At 45.1% G+C, this 20,605-nt stretch overlaps 1 protein-coding gene across 2 annotated transcripts in view; it reads left to right on the plus strand.

The window, feature by feature from the left end:
- The first annotated feature begins 8,721 nt into the window (after window positions 1-8,721).
- The window catches only part of CREB3L2 (cAMP responsive element binding protein 3 like 2), a 72,358-nt gene continuing 60,474 nt past the window's right edge, over window positions 8,722-20,605 (plus strand). Inside the window, exon 1 of one of the 2 annotated variants that reach the window (XM_083572361.1) lies at window positions 8,722-9,505. In XM_083572361.1, coding sequence (XP_083428487.1) covers window positions 9,398-9,505 — 108 coding nt within the window. In that variant the 5' untranslated portion in view covers window positions 8,722-9,397. The remainder of the gene's footprint in view (window positions 9,506-20,605) is intronic. The other variant, XM_083572360.1, reaches the window with a different exon arrangement.

Here is a 20,605-nt window from a genome sequence, read left to right on the forward strand (position 1 = left end):
GCCTCCAGATGTTGTTTAATCCAACTCCCTTCACCCCACTCTGCATGACCAGCAGTCAGAGAGGATGAGAGAACATCTGGACTAGTCTAGAGGCTTGTCTAATGCCAGGCAGGGGCCATTCTAAGCTGGGTATGTTTAGCCTGGGGAATCAAAGGTTTGAGAGAATACTTGAAGGGCTGCCACATGGAGCAAGCTTGTTTTCTGCAGCTCCAGAGCGTAGGATCCGAACCAATGGATCCAAATTATAAGAAAGTAGATTCCAACTAAACATCAAGAAGAACTTGGTGATGGTAAGAGCTGTTCGACAGTGGAACCGGGTCCCTCAGAAGGTGGTGGACTCCTCTTCATTGGAGATTTTAAAGCAGAGGTTGGATGGTCATCTATGAGGAATTCCTTAGCTGTGGTTCCTGCATTGCAGAGGATTGGACTAGAGGACCCTTCCAACTCTACAATTCCATGATTCTATTACTAGATGGGCCCTTGGCAGACTTGTCTTACATTCATTTAGCTGTAGCAGCTGCATATAATGAGGGAATCAGTTTAACCTTCCAGCTGGTCATATAAGGTTTTTATCGTACATGCAGTTAAAATCTTAAGAGCTCTGTTAGATCAGGTCATGGTACATCTAATCCTGCCTTCAGCTTCATAGAGTGGCCAGTTAGATGTTTTCAGGGCAATGAAGCAGCAACCCCTACCCATTCTTTGTCCTCAGCATATCATATCTTGGGATAGACTGTCTCCGGATATGATAGGGAGTCATTATTTGACAATCACGGAGGTGCATTTTTTACTTACAGCGGCTAATAGCAGCCGATGGATTTGGGCTCTGTAAATTTCTATCTGATTCTTTTTTTTAAAGCCGGATTATCATTCACAAAACTGGAATTCTTAAAAAAGGGGGGGCGCCAGTGGCGTAGCGTGGGTTGTCAGCACCCGGGGCAAGGCAAGTAATTTGCGCCCCCTAACCCGTGGATTTGCCCTAACCCCCAGATGTTGCACCCGGTGCGGCTGGCCCCCCCTGCACCCCCCACGCTATGCCACTGGGGGGCGCTTGAAGAACTAGGACTGGAGGAAGCCAGTTACATGAAGAGTGGAATGTTTTAGAAGCAAGAGGGGGACGGAAAGAAAACAAAGAGCCATGGTGTGAAACCAGCTTATCTGGCTGGCAATGGCTGCGATGTGGGACCTGGTCCCCTATGCCCCAGGCCATCTACATCACTGGGACTCTGCACATGTCACAGTGTGAGTACAGGATTGCCCTATGAGCCAATACCTAACAAGGGAACTTTAATCTGATAAGAGAAGCCGCTCAACCGGTTCATGTGATCGCTCGTCATCGTTTATCTTCGAACTGTTCCAGTTCAGTTGTGAGCAGGAACAGAGGCCTAGATGTTGATCTCCGTGAGCTCTGACTGTTTATCTTTATGCAGAGGGCATTCAAGAAGCCAAAGTCTGGTCCAGAGCTGTTGTTCTGGATAGGCTTTGAAGCCAACCAATCTCTGCAAGGGAAGGGCTGTAGCTCAGTGGTAAAGCATGTGCTTTGCATGCAGAAGGGCTCAGCTTCAATCCCTGCTGTCTCCTGTTGGGGCTAGAAGAGAATGCTGCCTGAAACCCTGGGAACTAGCTGTCAGTCAGCAGTGGCGTAGTGTGGGGGGTGCAGGGGGTGCGGGCCGCACCGGGCGCAACATCTGGGGTTAGGGCAAATCCATGGGTTAGGGGGCGCAAATCCACGGGTTAGGGGGCGCAAATCCACGGGTTAGGGGGCGCAAATTACTTGCCTTGCCCCGGGTGCTGACAAACCACGCTACGCCACTGCCAGTCAGTGTAGACGATATTGAGCTGGATAGATCAATAGTCCGATTCTGCACAAGGCAGCTTCTGATATTCCCATGCTCCTGCAATGTACCATGTGCTATGCTTTTGCATGTGTAAAGGTAAAGGTAAAGTGACCCCTGACCATTAGGTCCAGTCGTGGCCTACTCTGGGGTTGCGGAGCTCATGTCGCTTTATTGGCCAAGGGAGCCGGCGTACAGCTTCCGGGTCATGTGGCCAGCATGACTAAGCCGCTTCTGGCGAACCAGAGCAGCGCACGGAAACTCCGTTTACCTTCCCGCCGGAGTGGTACCTATTTATCTACTTGCACTTTGACGTGTTTTCGAACTGCTAGGTTGGCAGGAGCAGGGACTGAGCAACGGGAGCTCACCCTGTTGCGGGGATTCGAACTGCCAACCTTCTGATCGGCAAGCCCTAGGCTCTGTGGTTTAACCCACAGCGCCACCCACATCCCTCTTTGCATGTGTAAGAAGGTACAATTAAGGAAGAATGGGGACTTTTTACAAATTATCTAAAAAGACAACAAAATGATTTGGACTCCTTGGCAGGTTTTGAACAAACATCCACAAATTTATTAGTTGAATACATGATAGACAAGGCAATGATATGTACAATTTTATAATATGCAGAGAACAATATGTGCAAAAAAACCAGAGAGGGGAGCTGAGGGAAGTCCTGGGGGGGAGGGAGGGAGGGGAGGGAGAGAGGAAAAAAAGAGGGGGAAAATGTAAATGGTTATACTGATTGATAATTTTTTGCTAAAATTGTTCAATAAAAATATATATTAAAAAAGAAGTAGGTACAAGAGGTAGTGATGGCCACCAACTTATATAGCTTTAAAACCACTTTGAGGTTTTTTTCTTTTTAAAAATAAAATAAATTCACAGAGGATAAGATTATCAACAGCTACTAGCCCTGATGGCTGCCTCTGAATACCAGCCGCAAAGAATCACAAATGGGACTGCAAATGTTGCATTTAGGTCCTGCCTGTAGGCTTCCCATAGACATAATGGTTGGCTATAGAGAGAACAGGATACCAGACTAGATGGGCTATTGGCTTGATTTAGTGTGGCCCTTCTTGCAGTCTAAGGCAGCTTTCTATGTCCCTGTTCCATTGGAAAGCTGGGAAGGAACTTCAGAATGACAGACATTACAAAGCAACACTGTGAATTTTGCAATTTTTTTGCTGGGAAATAACTTGGCCTTTGAGCCAGTTGGAGTCATTGGCCCTTATCCTGATAGCCTTTGCAGTTTCCAATCTGAGTTATGAGGAAACCCTGCCCTTGCCCTTGTGCTTGACTGGAATGGTTCAGTTAAAAGCACAGCGGCAGGCACATTGCCCAGTGCAAGGTTTTGGACGTTCATAGAATGAGCTTTCGTAGATTGCAGAGCTTTGTCAGCGACAGCTCTGGAGTGCTGTGCTTTCAGATATGCTGCACTGAGTAGCTACAGAAAGGATGGGGGACCTGGACCCCTTCTGATGTTGCTGAACTACAACCCTCATCACCCCTGACCATTGGCCACACTGGCAGGGGCTGATGGGAGTTGGAGTCCAACAACAGCTAGAGAGCTGCAGGTTCCCCAACCCATGATATAGGATATCAGCAGAAGGGTGGGGGCTATTCATAGAATGGGGCATCATTATTTTTTTTTGCTGTTGTTTAGTTCCTAATTTCTCATTGTACGGAATAAGACGATTGATTCAGATAGAACAGGGACTGCAAGAAGGGGCTTCTCCATCTAGTTCTTGAGGCTCTCTCCAAGCCAGACTCCTCACTTGTTCTGCTTCATACATTGGATGTTCCTGAGCTAGAAGCTGGTTGGCTCTGTTTTGGCCAAAAGGGCACAGGTAAAGGTAAAGGGGCCCCTGACCATTAGGTCCAGTCGTGACCGACTCTGGGGTTGCGGCGCTCATCTTGCTTTATTGGCCAAGGGAGCCGGCGTACAGCTTCTGGGTCATGTGGCCAGCATGACTAAGCCGCTTCTGGCGAACCAGAGCAGTGCACAGAAACGCCATTTACCTTCCCACCGGAGTGGTACCTATTTATCTACTTGCACTTTGACGTGCTTTCAAACTGCTAGGTTGGCAGGAGCAGGGACTGAGCAACGGGAGCTCACCCCGTTAGGAGATTTGAACCACCGACCTTCTGATCGGCAAGTCCTAGGCTCTGTGGTTTAATCCACAGCGCCACCTGCACAGAGCCCTTTATTAAAACAGCAACTTTCTTTCTTTCTTTTTTTTAAAAAAATACTATTTATTACTTTTCCAACAATTTAAACACTACAAAACAAAATGAACAATACAATACTATACAATACAAAAACACTACATAACACTAACACATTAGACTAACAAAACAAACACATTAGACTAACAAAACAAAATAAAAACAGTTTAAAACACATCAAACAATTTCAATATCTTATCTTTCATTCGCTTATTTCAACGACCTCCTCACACCTCCCTTTTTGTATTCCACTTCTGTTAATTGTTTCAGCAATTCCTTTCCATCTTCCTCTGTTTTCTATCCTATAATTATCTTAACATATTCTAACCTTATTTTTCCCTTTAATGCTCTAATAATCTATTTATACTTAATTCCTTATAACATTTCTACTAAAGCCATATAATATCATTCCCACCTTTTTCTAACATTCATTAATTTTACAATATTTCTGTAAATAGTCTTTAAACTTTTTCCAGTCTTCTTCCACCGACTCTTCTCCCTGGTCTCGGATTCTGCCAGTCATTCCCGCCAGTTCCATATAGTCCATCAACTTCATCTGCCATTCTTCCCGGGTGGGTAAATCTTGTGTCTTCCAATACTTCGCAATAAGTATTCTTGCTGCTGTTGTTGCATACATAAAAAAATTTCTATCCTTCTTTGGCACCAATTGGCCAACCAAAAAAACAGCAACTTTCTTGGTTGTGTTCTTTGCGGGTTAGTTGTAGGCTGGAAGACTCTTTGGCCTCTAGAACGTAAGAACGCAAGGAGAACCTGCTGGATCAAGTCAGTGGCCCATCTGGGACAGCATCCTGTTCCCTCAGTGGCCACCTAGATGCCCGTGGGAAACTTCCGAGCAGGACCCAAGCTCATGAGCACTCTCCTCTACGGTGGTTTTTCAGAAACATTCCTGCCTCTGCACCGTGTGTTGGGATTTGTATTCTACAAAGAGCAGCCACTTAAGACTGGTCACTTGTACAGGCTGTGAGAATGTGAAGGTGAACTGACTGGGGAAGGGGGTCATAACTGTGTGGCAGAATACAGTGGTACCTCAGGTTACATACGCTTCAGGTTACAGACTCCGCTAACCCAGAAATAGAACCTCGGGTTAAGAACTTTGCTTCAGGATGAGAACAGAAATTGTGCTCCAGCGGCGCGGCGGCGGCAGGAGGCCCCATTAGCTAAAGTGGTGCTTCAGGTTAAGAACAGTTTCATGTTAAGAACGGACCTCCAGAACAAATTAAGCACTTAACCCAAGGTACCACTGTATAGACCTGTGGCCTGCTCAGTGTTGTTGCACTTTAGCTCCCAGTAGTCCCAGCCAATGGTCAGGAATAATGGAAGCTGTAGTCCAACACCATCTGGCAGGCCACAGCTTCTGCTTTACATGGAGAAATCCCCCAGGTTAAATCTTCTTGTGTACATATAATTACTGTTTGTTTTCAAGGAGTCCCGCCCCCTCCAAAATACATATAATTATACTTTACATTAATTACATCGGAAACATTAACACAACTATAACAGTGCAGTGTGCAGCTTTTAACAGTGTGAAGGGAGGGAAGCGAGAGGCAGAGGTTTACATGCAAACAGGGCCAGTTATTCCACACTCATCGGAAAAGGCTCAGCAGAAAAGGTATATCAGTAATAAGTGCAACCAGAACTTCTTCCAAATGTGTGGCAGCTGCACAGCACCTCTCTGCCCAGCTACATAATCATACATCTTTTAAACAGAAAAAGATGAATGCCATTTAATACAAACTCCGCTAAAGGTTATGTGAGCACAGTTGAAATTTTGCTTGCAAAAGGATCAGATATAAACAACCTCACACCCTCTGGCCTAGCATTTCAGAATGTGTTTCATGATGTGAAAACCAGCCTCCAGCCGGGATAACATTGGCACCCTTGTCGTCTTCTTGAGAAAGGAAATGTCACACCTGCACTTTTTGAGGAGGCAGCACTTTTGTTGTTGAATACTTGCATGTAAAGTCTAGGTAAAGCTAGAAGGGCTGGACCTTCCACTGGGCTGAAGGGGTAGATGCCTCAGGCAGAGGATGCTGGGCTTTGGGTGGGTGCATAGTCCCATCCTCCCGTATCCCTGTCTGCTCATGTGTTATGAAGCTTTTGCCTGAGTGGGCTGGAAACAAAAGCTACATTGACAGGGCCTTGAAGTTGCCCATTGACACTTAGCACCTGGAGCAGACTGAGCAGGCAGACAGGTCACAGTCTTCCACACTATGAGGAAATGTGTTGCTATTTAAATTGCAGCAAGGATTTATATAAGGTGTGCAATTAAAAGGGATGGAAGAGCTCTGTTGCAACGAATCTATTTCTAAAAACCCTGGACTTTTTGCAGTTAGGTAAGTGATAGGGAAATGCACTTCATAAGTGAATGATTTCAAAGGAAGACACATAACCATCCTGCATTCAAATCAGGACGGATCTTCGTTGTGCTATAATCTCCCCACAAACAAATCAGAAGAAAGCTCAACTGATCTCCACATAAACAAATTGGAAAACAGGTTGTCTGGAAGAGCCTCAGGACTATTCGCCACGGACATCCTATAATCTGGGGATTGGGAAATGCATATGGTAGGCAGGTGATGTTATGAAGACCAATTAATCAACGCTCTCCTAAGGTGGCTTTTGTCCTTCAATGTGTACTGTATTGAAAGCTTGCAGAACTGGGTCATGTTTGTTGATTTATACACCACCTTCTGCCAGTGCATTCAAGGTAAATTATAATTTTTAAAAGCCATGCTTTGCAATCTAATGCCATGATGTGGAAGGAATAAAGGTGGAGAGGGAAGGAAGAAGAGGAAAACAAGCAAATGTACCAGCTCTTTCATAACAGTTACATAATGAACTAGTGGACTATTTGCTTTTGTTGCACCCTTTGAAATGCACCTTGGAACAGAAAAAGGTGTCACTGTTATTCTTACAGAGGTACATCCAACTCCACCCTTTGGTTGAAGTGTACTTATGCCATTACTATCTTGCTCTCTCTCCCCACCCCACCTCAGTTTTCCTGTAATCTGCACTTTACATGGGAGTCTTGTTGTTGTGTACATGTTAAGTGTGTCCTGCCAAATGCTGTAAAGTATGTGGGGAGAAACGTGTCTGTACACATACAGGGACACGTGCCAGGGCTGACCCAAGTCATTTTGCTGCCTGAAGCAGAGCACCAAATGGTGCCCTCGCCCCCTGAAGTCCAAGGTACATAGTACCAAAGGCCAGCCAAATTTGTTTTGGCTTCTGAGGCAGAAAATCCCACAACTGCCTCTCCCCCTCCCTGTCAAGACAAAATACAACAATGATAAATTAAATAGCTTACAATTGCTCTTTCGTGATGCCTGAGGAAGCTGCCCCACTAAGACGAACAGTAGGGCTGGCCCCATTGCAGGCTGGGAAATTGTGGTTTGATAGAGCTGGCTTTCTGACATGTGTCCCTTGTATGTTTATTTAATAAGTCCCTCACTTTTGTGAGTCCATGCCATGGTTCCCACTCCCTTTGTTGTTTTCAGCAAACCACATCATATTTATCTGGCTGTGTGTAGCTGGAAGAAGGGGATATACCATGCTAGGAGGAGGAAGGTTCTATGTCCTGAAAACATGGTCAATGAGGTACAAAAGTGAAGCGAATTGCTATGAGTTCTAGTATGGGCCCTGCTTGTGGGCTTTCTATGGATGCCTGCTTGGCCACTGTGAGAACAGGACACGGGACTAGATCACTACCTGATCTAGCAGGGCTATCCTTACAGACAGGGCTGGATTTAGGTTTGATGAGGCCCTAAATTACTGAAGGTAATGGGGCCCTTTATATGTCCAGCTGTCCTTTGTCAACAACAAATTGTCCCTTTTTTGTGTGTTAAATATATGCTATATGGTAATTTATGGACCTAATAGGTATCTAAGCCATTTGCACAAAACAAAATATGTATTTTATCATTGTAGGGTTTCTCTTGTTTTTTTATCTTATATTTTGGAAATGTGCATCCAATTTTTTCCCCTTTAATTTTTGGGGGGGCCAAGAAAGTGGGGCCCCAAGCTATAGCTTGCTTAGCTTATATGTAAATCTGGCACTGCTTACAGATCTATGAGTCTGTGGGGGGAGTTATCTTTAGCAGGGGGATGAATAATAGGCATGGTTGCTCAGAGTCCTGTGAGTCCAAGGGGAACCTCGACTACTTAACTCACTTTCCAAATTCTTATCAGTCACTTTTTACATCTCCTAACCTAACTTCGACTTGTCCTGAGTTTTTCAACTCCCCAAATGTTCTTTTTGATGTGCCCATATATTCATCCCTCGCCCCCGTTTTGGATCTGGCTTCCCCTCCCACACCTTTTCTTTTCAGCTCTGCTCTGATGTTTGCTTTCTCAAGAAAAGAGAACTTTGCTCCCAGTTCCCTATAAAGCAATCAATCCGGTTCCAGAGAAACTCAGTGGCAACTTGGTCCCGGACATTGAGCTGCAAGGAAGAATCATAGCCCATTTCCTGTTCCCTCCCTCCCCTCTCCAGTGTTAAGAGGTTAATTTCCCCCGGGTCTACTTTCAAGGCTTTATTTTTATTTTGCTCCTCCAAAAGTAGGCGGGGCTTTCCCCAAAGCTGTTGTCTTGTCGCTAGGTCATTGGCTGCGGCGCGCGCCACTTTCCGAACGTTGCCGGTCCCTCGGAGCGGCTGGAACATCCAGGGCGGAAGGCTATTGGTCAGGGACAGAGAGGGTCGAGGGAGGCGGGGGGGTGGTGGAGAGGCCTTTTCCCTGCGTGACGTAATCGGGACTTCCCCGCCCACATTCCACAGCTGGGGAAGTGTAGGAAGCGGCTATGGAATTAGGAGGGTGGAAGAGCCAGGGAATCGGCTTCTGGATTCTGATTGGGCGCTCGCCTTCGAAGGTCCCGAGCTTGCCTTCGCTGATTGGCCAGGGCGGGGGGCGGAGCCAAGAATCTGGTGGGGGCTGGAGGGAAGGCAGCAGCTGGTGGCAGTTTGGGGTTTCAGGAGCTCTGGGGAAGGTCTCTGCAAGTTGGGAAACGGAGGTCTTGCTTGAAAGCAGATGCGCGCCCGAGATCTAGGACATATGGTTGCAAAACTAGCTGGCTGTTGCATTTATTTATTTTTTGTTAGTTATAGATTGGCGAGTGTCTGACATTTTCAGTTATATTATTATATAGCTTCTATTTTATTCCTTTTCTAAGGGAGTAAGGCGCACAGAGGCAGGGGCGGCGTTGTTTTTTTCAGCCTTATGGCACAAGTTTGTTTTCTGTGATCCTTCCGAGGTGCTCCAAGAGTGCATATTTCTCTCCCCCGCCCCCCCCCCCCGCTCTTGGTATTGCTGAGGTCCGAAATGGCCATGGATGGGCTGGAAAGCGGGGAGCAGAACCTGTTGCACTGGGACCGAAAGCTGAGTGAGTTGTCGGAACCGGTGGACTCTGATGCCCTGCTCTACAGCACGGTGAGAAGACGGTCAAAACACTGGGACGGTGGTAGTGGTGGAAGGCATGGGAAAATGGGGCGGCACAATGGAACTTTATTCTGTTGGCTTGCTGATGCAGTTATCCACCCTGTAAGAAAATAGGCACAGTGTGTGGTTTTTTAAAAAGTAACTTCGAGGTGGGGTTTACTCTTTGTGGGTGGAAGAAAAAGTTCTGGCTGGTGCACATCTGGCTTCAGAAAGTCACCCTGCTATTAGTAACCCCTTCCTGGGCTTTCATTATGTAGGAGGAGTCTCTTTTTTCTTGGAAAAAAAGTTATGTTGAGCTCATCTGGAATTGGCATCTCTTGCACTTTGTCTCTCCACCTCCCCTTTCATGACTTAAGTTTTCCTCCCTCTGTTTTCAAAAAGGGCATTCTGCTCTGTCTGCTCATGGCTGTTAGAATAAGTGCCAGGTGCTGTCTGCTGTAGGGCCAGTGAAGAGTTCTCAAAACAGCTTTATGGTTTTTTAAAAAATGGAGTTTGGAATTTCAGCAGGGGGGGAATTAGGAGCCGCTGACGCAAGGAGGAAATACCTGTACTTTGAAGGGTTATCTGTGTTTCTTGATGCAAATCTAATTACTGCCCACAAGGCCTGTTTGGACCAGCATATATACGTGTGTGTGGTTTAAGCGTGGGGATTCCTATTTCTTCAGAACTGCTTGTTACGAAACTTTTGATTGGACTCTTTCCTGTTTCTGCACATTAAGAGGTTCCTATTAAGAGTTGTCAGCAAGAAAATAGCAGTCTTTCTGAGAACTGCAATAACGGTCTCATTCTTTGGGCAGCATTCCACGCTCTGAAACTTTTGCAGACCTGGTTTCTTGTGTTCCCTCTGCCCTGCCTGCTTTTAGTTTTCTGAAAGGAAGTAAATGCCCACGTCTCCAAAGAATATTTATGGTGGTTCTGCAGTGGTAGCCATGAAAGCAAATAAGAGATAATCAGTGCTTTGTGCCAGATGTTGGAGGCTTTTCCTCTTGCTGGAAAGTGTGCACCAGCGACTTTATCCAAACTCAGTCTCTGCACGTGCAACTTTATTCCCAGACTGCTGGAGAAAAAGGAGATCTGTTTGAGCAAGCAAAGTTGGTGGTGTGTGTATCTTTTTCTGTTACCATCTCACTTTTATTTTGAGAATGCTTGGCACTTAAGGCAAGAATGACTTGGAGCATGTGCAAAGTTCCTCCCCACTGTAAAAAGTTGAGTTTTTTCTTTTTTAGAAGGAAAACACATCTGAGGAGAAAGCATTTTGAAATGTGCAGAATGATTTTTCCTCCTCAGGAAGAGAACCAACTTTTTAAAGTCAGAGGGAAAAGTGCTTCCACCCACTGTGAGGACATAATGTTTTAAAAACAGCCTCCAAGTTGGCACTGGCTGCACGCACAGTTCATATTCACATATATACTAATGCATTTCCACATGGCAAATGTCCTATCCATCCAGACTAGCGCGGTGTCGGAGAGAGCAACAAGTCTCTCTGCATTTCACAAAGAGAATTTCCCTAGCTCTCTCGCACACAACACAACACCTCTCAATATCCTGGGGTGAGGGGTATCCAGAATATTAGAGGAGGCTAAGTTTCCCTGGCCCTAGTTGTTTACGCTTTATTTCTGCTGGTGAAAAGATCTGTGCTGCCCCAAAGCAAGCATACCCTTGTATCAAGCCTAGGTATTTCAACAGAAGATGGTGCTTCATCTTAGTTTTTGGCATCAGATGGTACACTTGCCATGCACAGGGTACTAGGAACGCACCCCGTGTGGTTGATTTGGGACTGCAGAGTCTGGTTGCACTCTTCACACAGTAGCGATCCTGGCAACACTTGGCAATGACATGGGCACTCCCCATTGCAATTAAACCAAAGTACCTAATAAGGGGTTCTAGATGTGATAGCCTCAGTGCAGCTCAGCAGTCAAGAGGCAATTAAGTTTAGCCACTTTCTCTGCTTATGGCATTAATTCTTGGAGCTCAGCATGCCAGTCTGTGCTGTCCTAGACTGAACATTTTAGAAGTGTGGCTGGCTCAATGTGTGATCTGTTATGGGTATATGGAAATTAATTTCAGCTGGGATTTATCACAAGGACGTTATTTCAGTGCATCCATGGCAGGTATATTTGTCAGGTGCTAGCACAGGGGTTTTAATTAATTAAGCAAGTAATCATATTTGTTACCCATCCTTCCCTTGGTTACAATTTAAAATCCAGAATTAAAGATGGGTAAATCTTACAGTTACAGGAATATGGTGGGTCCTGAAAACACACACCTGATGTGTGTAAAGAGTTGATTCTTTAGCATTTCCTGAAAGAGGTACAGGGATGGAGCCAGATGCAACTCTGTGCGGAGGGTAGCCATGGTGATGTTCTCCAGATGTTGCTGGACTGCGACTTCCATCATCTTGTACCACGGCCCACCTGCTGGGGCTGGTGGGCATTGGGAAGCCAATAACAACTATCAGGGCTGGATTTAGGTTTGATGAGGCCCTAAGCTACTGAAGGTAATGGGGCCCTTTATATGTCCAGCTGTCCTTTGTCAACAACAAATTGTCACTGTTTCTTGTGTTGAATAAATGCTATGTGATAATTTACAGACCTAATAGGTATCAAGAGCCATTTGCGCATGTTGCCATGCAACCAGTCCATGCAGAATGTTGGCACCCTATATATAGAAATGAGCAAACCAGTGATATTTTAGGGAGCAGACTAGCAGGCGGGGCCCATTGCTTACATCGTAGGAGGCTACACAACACAAAACACTGTTGTATGTAGGTTTTAATTTATTTGTTTTTTTATCTTATATTTTGGAAATGTACAGTGGTACCTCGCAAGACGAATGCCTCAGAAGACGAAAAACTCGCAAGACAAAAGAGTCTTTCGTTTTTTGAGTTGCTTCGCAAGACGATTTTCCCTATGGGCTTGCTTTGCAAGAAGAAAACGTCTTGCGAGTTTGTTTCCTTTTTCTTAAAACCGCTTGAAGAGGTGCAGTTGTGGCTGACTGTGCTTCGCAAGACGAAAAACATCGCAAGACGAAAAGACTCGCGGAACAAATTAATTTCGTCTTGCGAGGCACCACTGTACAGTGGTACCTTAGGTTACATACGCTTCAGGTTACAGACTCCGCTAACCCAGAAATAGTGCTTCAGGTTAAGAACTTTGCTTCAGGATGAGAACAGAAATCGTGCTCTGGCTGCGCGGCAGCAGCAGGAGGCCCCATTAGCTAAAGTGGTGCTTCAGGTTAAGAACAGTTTCAGGTTAAGTACGGACCTCCGGAACGAATTAAGTACTTAACCTGAGGTACCACAGTACATCCAGTTTCTTTTCCTTTAAATTTTTTTGGGGATCCCCAAGATAGTGGGGCCCTAAGCTATAGCTTGTTTAGCTTATACATAAATCTGGCACTGATGTTGGGGCACCTTGTGCTAGTGTGACCTAAGGGGCTGTCTTGGTTCCCAGTGGTTCCCATTGAGTTATGTGGGATAAACCGGCTATGAATTGAGATACTCTGGAGAGATGTTGGGAGGGGAATGAAGCTCACATGTCCAGGGTATGTTTAGCACGCATCCCATGCTATCCCTTTACTTTCTCCCCACATTCACTTCTGTTGAAAGGGATTTAAATACCAGCCTTCAGGGCAACATCGCAGAGGATGCAAAGCCTGCACGCCACCATTCTTGACATTGTTTTCCCTCCCCTGCATGTCTCATTCTGCCCTCCTGGCAGAAATACAGCATCTCATTCCTGAGGATACTCCTTTGTGGTCTTTCTAAGAGGGAAGCTCACCCAGTGCACACACCGTGCCTATCAAAATGGCAGGGGTTTCCCGAAATGAAGTAATGATGCATTTGCATCATTGGTAAAAAACCTGCTTTGCTTGTAGAGCTTCAAATATTCAGTCAGTACGTTTTTGAGCACAATTCAAAGTGTTGGTGCTGATCTTTAAAGCCCTAAATGGCCTCAGCCCAGTATACCGGAAGGAGCATTTCCACCCCCATCGTTCGGCCTGGACACTGAGGTCCAGCGTCGAGGGCCTTCTGGTGGTTCCCTCACTGCAAGAAGTGAGATTACAGGGAACCAGGCAGAGGGCCTTTTCGGTAGTGGTGCCTGCCCTGTGAACGCCCTCCCATCAGATATCAAGGAAATAAACAACTACAGTGGTACCTTGGGTTAAGAACTTAATTTGTTCTGGAGGTCCGTTCTTAACCTGAAACTGTTCTTAACCTGAAGCACCACTTTAGCTAATGGGGCCTGCCGCTCTGCCGCTGCACAATTTCTGTTCTCATCCTGAAGCAAAGTTCTTAACCTGAGGTACTATTTCTGGGTTCACGGAGTCTGTAACCTGAAGCGTCTGTAACCTGAGGTACCACTGTATCTGACGTTTAGAAGACATCTGAAGGCAGCCCTCTTTAGGGAAGTTTTTAATGGCTGATGTTTTCTCGTGTTTTTAATATTCTGTTGGGAACCGCCCAGAATGGCTGGGGAAACCCAGCCAGATAGGCGGGGTATAAATAATAAATTACTATCATCATCATCATCATCATCATTGATACCCTAATTTAGGGAAAATCCGGACACAAACAAATGTTTTAGCTTTTTTACAAATAGAAAATTCCCAAAGTGGTTGAGCTTGGGGTGGGGGGTGGGGATGGAGACTGCAATTTTATGTTGCCGAAGATCCAGGATGAAAATTCCCCCCCCCCCCCGGATGCCACTTCCAACCTTGAAATTCCAGACGTATAGCAACCCTGCCGTAATTAGTAGGAGCAGATTATGGGAAACACTTCTGCCTGAATAGCTGGAGAGCTCTGCTGTGCAGAATAGATCATTGTGGGCTTCTTGAAATGAAAACAAAAATCTGCTGCTGTTTTTAGAATTTATATACCAACAGTCTGAGTCGGCTCCTGACTTCCTAACCCAGAGATCAGACACATTTTGCTAGCCCTGATAAACTACTTGGTGTTCCCCCACCCTCTTTCCACTTTTCTTGAAATACATGGAAGCTGGTAATTGTTTTCAGCTGTATCCGAGATATGAGGTAGAAAAAATTCCCAGCTCTGTACCCAGTGCACCACCTCTAGATGTTTAAAACTCCAACTCCAATCAGCCCCAGCCAGCATGGCCAGAGGTCAGGAATGATGGAAACTGGAGTTCAGCATCTGGAGCGCACCATGTTGGCTACACCAGGCTCTAGCGCATCAGAAATTTTTCCTGTATGAATTGCTCTAATTTGCATAGGATTGTCCTCGCCAAAGAATAAACCACAACAGTGAGATGAATTAAAATTCATTGTCAGATTCCAGTTTTGCTCGTTTCTAGTAGTATCATTGTCTTCTGTATTGCAATTCCTTGCAATTAATATAATTATAAAACATAAAACTGTTAGATATTATTCTCTTCCTCTATCGCTTGAAGCTTCTTTTTTTACCTTGCATAATGTTATTTTTGTGGAACGACTTGGAGGCAGGGGCATGTTCTGTGGGGTCTTCTGCTTGTGAGTTGGCAAGGGCATTAGCAGCAGGAAATTCTACTAAACTCTGTTTTACTAAAGAACTGGTTGGGGAGATGTTGCCTTCCAGCATAATATTAATCCACTGGAATTCCCCTCCACATTTTCATTAGACTTTCAAATGCTGGAATGCAAACCCACAAATGTTGGTTGTTTTTTGTTTAACTCCTGCTAAATAGTTTTATCATTCATGACCCACACAGCTAGCCTGTTAACAGGAGAAGCATTTGGTTGCATGAATATAATCCTCATTGTTGTTTTTTGCTGTTAGCAATTCTGTCATATCCTGAGGTGCTAGGGTAGATTATTAACACTTTTAAATGTCACAAACAAAAACTAAAATTGTTTTGTGCGATGGTTGTTTTTTTAAACCAACAAAATCCAAACAAGACCCTGAATCTTAGCTTCACCTTATTTCCCACTATCAACTTCATTTTGGCCACTACAACTGCTGTTTCAGGAATAATAATAATAATAATAATAATAATAATAATAATAATAGAATTGTTGGTAAAGACCCCTGGACAGTTAAGTCCAGTCGAATTTGACTATGGGGTGCGGTGCTCATCTCCGCTTTTAGGCTGGCAATGGGACACTGCGACGGAAGCTAGAGAGCACAGAAACGCCGTTGTAGAATTGTAGATTTGGAAGGGACCATGAGGGTCATTTAGTCCAACCCCTTGCAATGCAGGAATCTCCACTAGATCATAATAAAATCATAGAATTGCAGAGTTGGAAGAGCTATTGGTTGCTATTACAGTCATACCTCATGTTACGTTTGCTTCAGGTTGAGGTTGCGTCCCGCAGCGACCTGGAGGTACCGGAAAGGGTTACTTCCGGTTTTCGCTGCTCGCGCATGCGCAGACGCGGCAGATCGTGACCCGCACGTGCCCAGACGTGGGTTGTGTTCCTTTCAGGTTGCGAACGGGCCTCTGGAACGGATCCCGTTCGCAACCAGAGGTACCACTGTATTGCAACAAACCAATCTGGATTCCTGTGTCTGGGGTCTGGACATTGCATATGCACCACAACTCTGGCAATTGGCTCATGTGAAATACTTTAAAACTCTGTCTTTAGCTGATTCTCAAGTGCCAGAGAATCCAGCATTTCTCCTTGGTGAATAGACACCTTGTTTTCTCCGCAGCTGCACATATTTGCGAGCCCCTGGAAAGGTAATCTGAAGAGCCTTTGCAAGTCGCTCTGAATAGAGCCAGTCTTCTAATTCCTCTTGACAGGTGAATAAAAAGTGAAGAAAGAAAGTGAGGGGCAGCGTCGACAGATAACCACAAATCAGGCATCTTCTGCTGACTCTGCTTCCCAAATCGAACTTCGGATAGGGATGGAAGCAGTATGTAACACCTGGTTTGAAGCACAGCTGCTTCAGCCATTTCGCAAGACCCTGGCCTGAGTCCAGGTAAAATTAGTCACTGCTGTGCCTCATGGACGCCAGTGGAACAAAGTTAGTTGCGATGACAAGAACTGAACAGTGCAATCCTGTTCACGTCTACTTAGAAGTAATTCCCACTGAGTTCAATGGGACTTCCCCAACACCCTATCGACTGGCAAGTTTGATAGAGAGAATACTCACTCCTACTTTTTTAAAATTTGTGATTATGCAAAAGAAATAAAGGAGCAGCTTGTCTTTCAACCCTGTTATCTTTTACAATGTTGATCCTTTGCTGGACCACTTAGTTGGTCAACCAATGTCAATGTATTGACAGGGATGGAAATGTCTGTTGCCTCATTGCTTGCAGGCAAATTTAAAAGGCAGGTTACTCTAACCAGGAACTTGGAAATGTCAACAGCTTACCTGAGCATTTGAGTCAACCTCTTCCTCCTGTTGTGGTTTTCATCCGCCCTCTTCTCAAGCAAACCTGCTGTTTTGCAGTTTATAGGAGATATACCGTATTTTTTGCACCATAACACTCACTTTTTTCCTCCTAGAAAGTAAGGGGAAATGTCTGTGCGTGTTATGGAGCGAATGCCTACGGATGGCGGGGGGATCTGCTGCAGTCGTGAGCAGAGGATCCATGGTTCACCTTCCTTCCCTCCTCCGTGGCTTGCTTTGAAACAGCAAAGCAGGAGAAGAGCCGTTGAGTGGGGAGGAGAGAGGGACAGAGAGCCTTCTTGCTTTAAAGGAGCAAAGCAGGAGAGGAGCTGCTTACATGAGTGTAAGCGGCTCCTGTCCAGTTGGCTCCTTTAAAGCAAGCAGGCTCTCTGTCCCTCTCTCCTCCCCACTCAGCTGGCTAAATAGCAGCAAAGTTTTTCAGCGAGCCGGGGAGGAGGGAGAGAAGCAGAGCCTGCTTGCTTCTCCTCTTATACCCCTCTTCTGCATTATTAACAGCATCCTTCTCCACCCACCCCACGTGTGTTCCTTGTCCCTTGAGTGCTTTTCCTTCCCTCCCCACTTAAAACGTGGTTACAAAGCACGGATCCACATGGATCCTCAGGATTTTTGCACTGGGTCACCCCAAATTCACCATCAGATCACATAGAATGTCCATGGCTACAGCTTGCACCAAAAAAATCACACGCCCACTGTTGCCTGGGGCCGCAGTGGTGCAAAAACGTAGTTACAAAGCATGGATCCACATGGATCCTCAGGATTTTTGCATTGGGCTACCTCAATCTCACCGTCAGATCACATGTCTGTGGCCACAGCATGAACCACAAAAATCATACATCCACTGTTTCGTTTATAATATTTTTTTTCTTGTTTTCCTTCTCTAAAAACTATGTGTGTGTTATGGTCGGGGGCGTGTTATAGAGCGAAAAATACGGTATATTTTTTTCTTTTAAAAAGAGGTGTAATGTTGGAGGAGAACTGAGGGGAAATTTAGCAAACTAGCCAATATAGCTTGACTGTGATAATCTTTCCATTTATACATTTTTAAAATATTTTTTTTAATGCAGATTTAATGAGGAAATGAGGAAAAAAGATAAAATTAAATAAGAGAAGGGAAACAAGCCAAAATAATAATATACAAACAATAACAGTAGACCACCATCAGTTTATATTGCAGATACAATGACCACCAGTACACAAATCTTAAAATTAAATATGTAAGTTAGTATAAGCCCTCCAGTTTTTGCTTTTTTGCCATATAGAAGATCCACTTGTACAAAAACCTGTTTTAAGAAAATAGATAACTAAGGAGACAGCCAGTTCACCTGTTGCATGAGAAGAAAGGCAAGACTAGGCAGGCCTCTTGTTTATTTTACCCACACCCTGTGGCTGCTTTTAACTTTACAAATGAAACAAGACCGGAAAGGTTAGGTTGTGAATCTCCTGCCAATTTGTCCAGTTGCACCATAAGAAAGGAGTATACAATTTAAGATGGTACAAGGGTGAATTATTTTAGCTCCTTATTCTTTGGCACATGGCCAACACAGTACAGTGGTACCTCGGGTTACATACGCTTCAGGTTACATACGCTTCAGGTTACAGACCAGAAATATTACCTCCGGTTATCCTGAAACTTTGCTTCAGGATAAGAACAGAAATCGTGCAGCAGCAGTGCAGCGGCAGCAGGAGGCCCCATTAGCTAATGTGGTGCTTCAGGTTAAGTACGGACCTCCGGAACGAATTAAGTACGTAACCAGAGGTACCACTGTATTTCTCTTCCCAACCTTTTTTCGTTTATCTTTGGACTGCTGTGTTGCATTCATGTTTGTTTCTGGTATTTGTATATCAAACAATTTTTGTGTCAAAGGAGCAAAGGTTTAAGCTGGAATGACAAATGGGGGAACATAAAATGCTTCTTGAATTTTAGACGCTCGCCTAGTGTCAATAGGCAGGGAGTTTCGAAGTGTAGGTGCTGCCACACTAATAGATGCAATTTCCTCCAACTGCAGTTGATTGAAGTGGTTGACTGGGCATTTATGCAGTAAGGCTATCCCACAAGTAAACATGTGTTGGAAGCTGCTCAGAGTGGTTGGGGCAACCCAGACAGGCAGGCAGGGCACAAATAATAAGATTATTATTATTAGGTGTACACGATGGTTGCATAGTAATCTTGGGACCCACACATAAACCTCTCTCGACCTGACCTACCTTTCAGGGTTGGTGTAGTAATAAAAGGAAGGGAGAGGATTATATGCATCACTCTGAACTACTTGGAGAAAACAGTGGGAGGAAAACAAACTCTGTATTTTAGTCAAAGGAGTGTACGTAATTGGGATGAGGATGGCAAGGAGTCCATGGTTCAGATTCCAGCAGGCCACATGGCTTTCCTTGCTGCTTTTTTCCACCTAAAGTTCAGAGTTGAGATCATTCTTGGGGATGAGCTGGGGAAACTTTGAGCTTCCCTTATCTCTCTTCAGGTAAATAACTTGGAAAGAGCAGTGAAGTCTAAACACCCACTTGCTTTGACTTTGCTTTCCTGTTTCCTAATGAAAATGTTCAGCCCTGCGATAAGGTAAAGTTTATCTGAAGAGCTTATCTAGTGAGTGGTTTTTCTGTGTCTTTCTGAAGCTGCTGTTGAGAATCTGGTTTGTGGCCTTGTCCCCTTTTTTTTCACACAGCTCGTTTTTTTTATATGCACACTGAAAAACAACAACAAACAACTCCATGTTCAAACTTAGGGGAATGAGGCATGCGTCTACATTGCTTTGCAGGAAATTAACGTGTCTTTCTTGATATCTCCAAATTAGCCACCTTATTTATTGCAAATATTTATATAACCAGACTATCTAGCTCAGTATCGCCAGACTGGCAGTGACTTGCCAGGGTTTCAGGTAGAGGACATTCCCAGCCCTACCTGGAATGCTGGGGAAGAAGAAGAGGAGTTTGGATTTGATATCCTGCTTTATCACTACCCGAAGGAGTCTCAAAGCGGCTAACTTTCTCCTTTCCCTTCCTCCCCCACAACAAACACTCTGTGAGGTGAGTGGGGCTGAGAGACTTCAAAGAAGTGTGACTAGCCCAAGGTCACCCAGCAGCTGCATATGGAGGAGCGGAGACCCGAACCCGGTTCACCAGATTACAAGTCTACCACTCTTAACCACTACACCACACCAGGGACCTTCTGCTTGCAAGGAAAATGCTCTACCATTCTCCCTCTCCATATGAAGAGCTAACACATGAGTGGGGTGCTGGCCCCAGTTCTGATGATCCTCCACTGGTTTCTTCCTGCAACCACTGTGTGCTTGAGGCAGGGGCTGGCCGTAGGCTCCTCCATGTGATCTGGAGCCCTTTGTGAAGATGCAAATTCAGCCGGTTCCCCTTCACAACTTTGTTGAAGTACAGAAGTTGTCAGGGTAGTGGGCACAGCTGTGTTTCTTGCCTGTGTGTGTATGTGTTGCGAATGCAAGGGGATGATCCTAGTCCCTCTCCGTTTGGAGACCTAATGAGTGAATAGGGTTGAAGTCCAGAACATAAGAAACTACTGTGTGCCTTTGAGGGGGGGGGGGTTGAAGTCAAGCAGTCAGAAGGTTGCAGCGCCTGCTGTGGCTGTAGAGGCCAATATGGAAGAGACATGTTTGCTTGCAGCTGGGGCAGATGCACCATGGCATTTCTTCTCTCTGCGCTCCTCCCAGCAGTCATTTTTCCTCTGGTTGCTGCTACGGATAGATGACTTGATTGTCTGT

The sequence above is a fragment of the Podarcis filfolensis genome, assembly GCF_964270895.1.
Source record: "Podarcis filfolensis genome assembly, chromosome: 10".
Taxonomy (NCBI): domain Eukaryota; kingdom Metazoa; phylum Chordata; class Lepidosauria; order Squamata; family Lacertidae; genus Podarcis; species Podarcis filfolensis.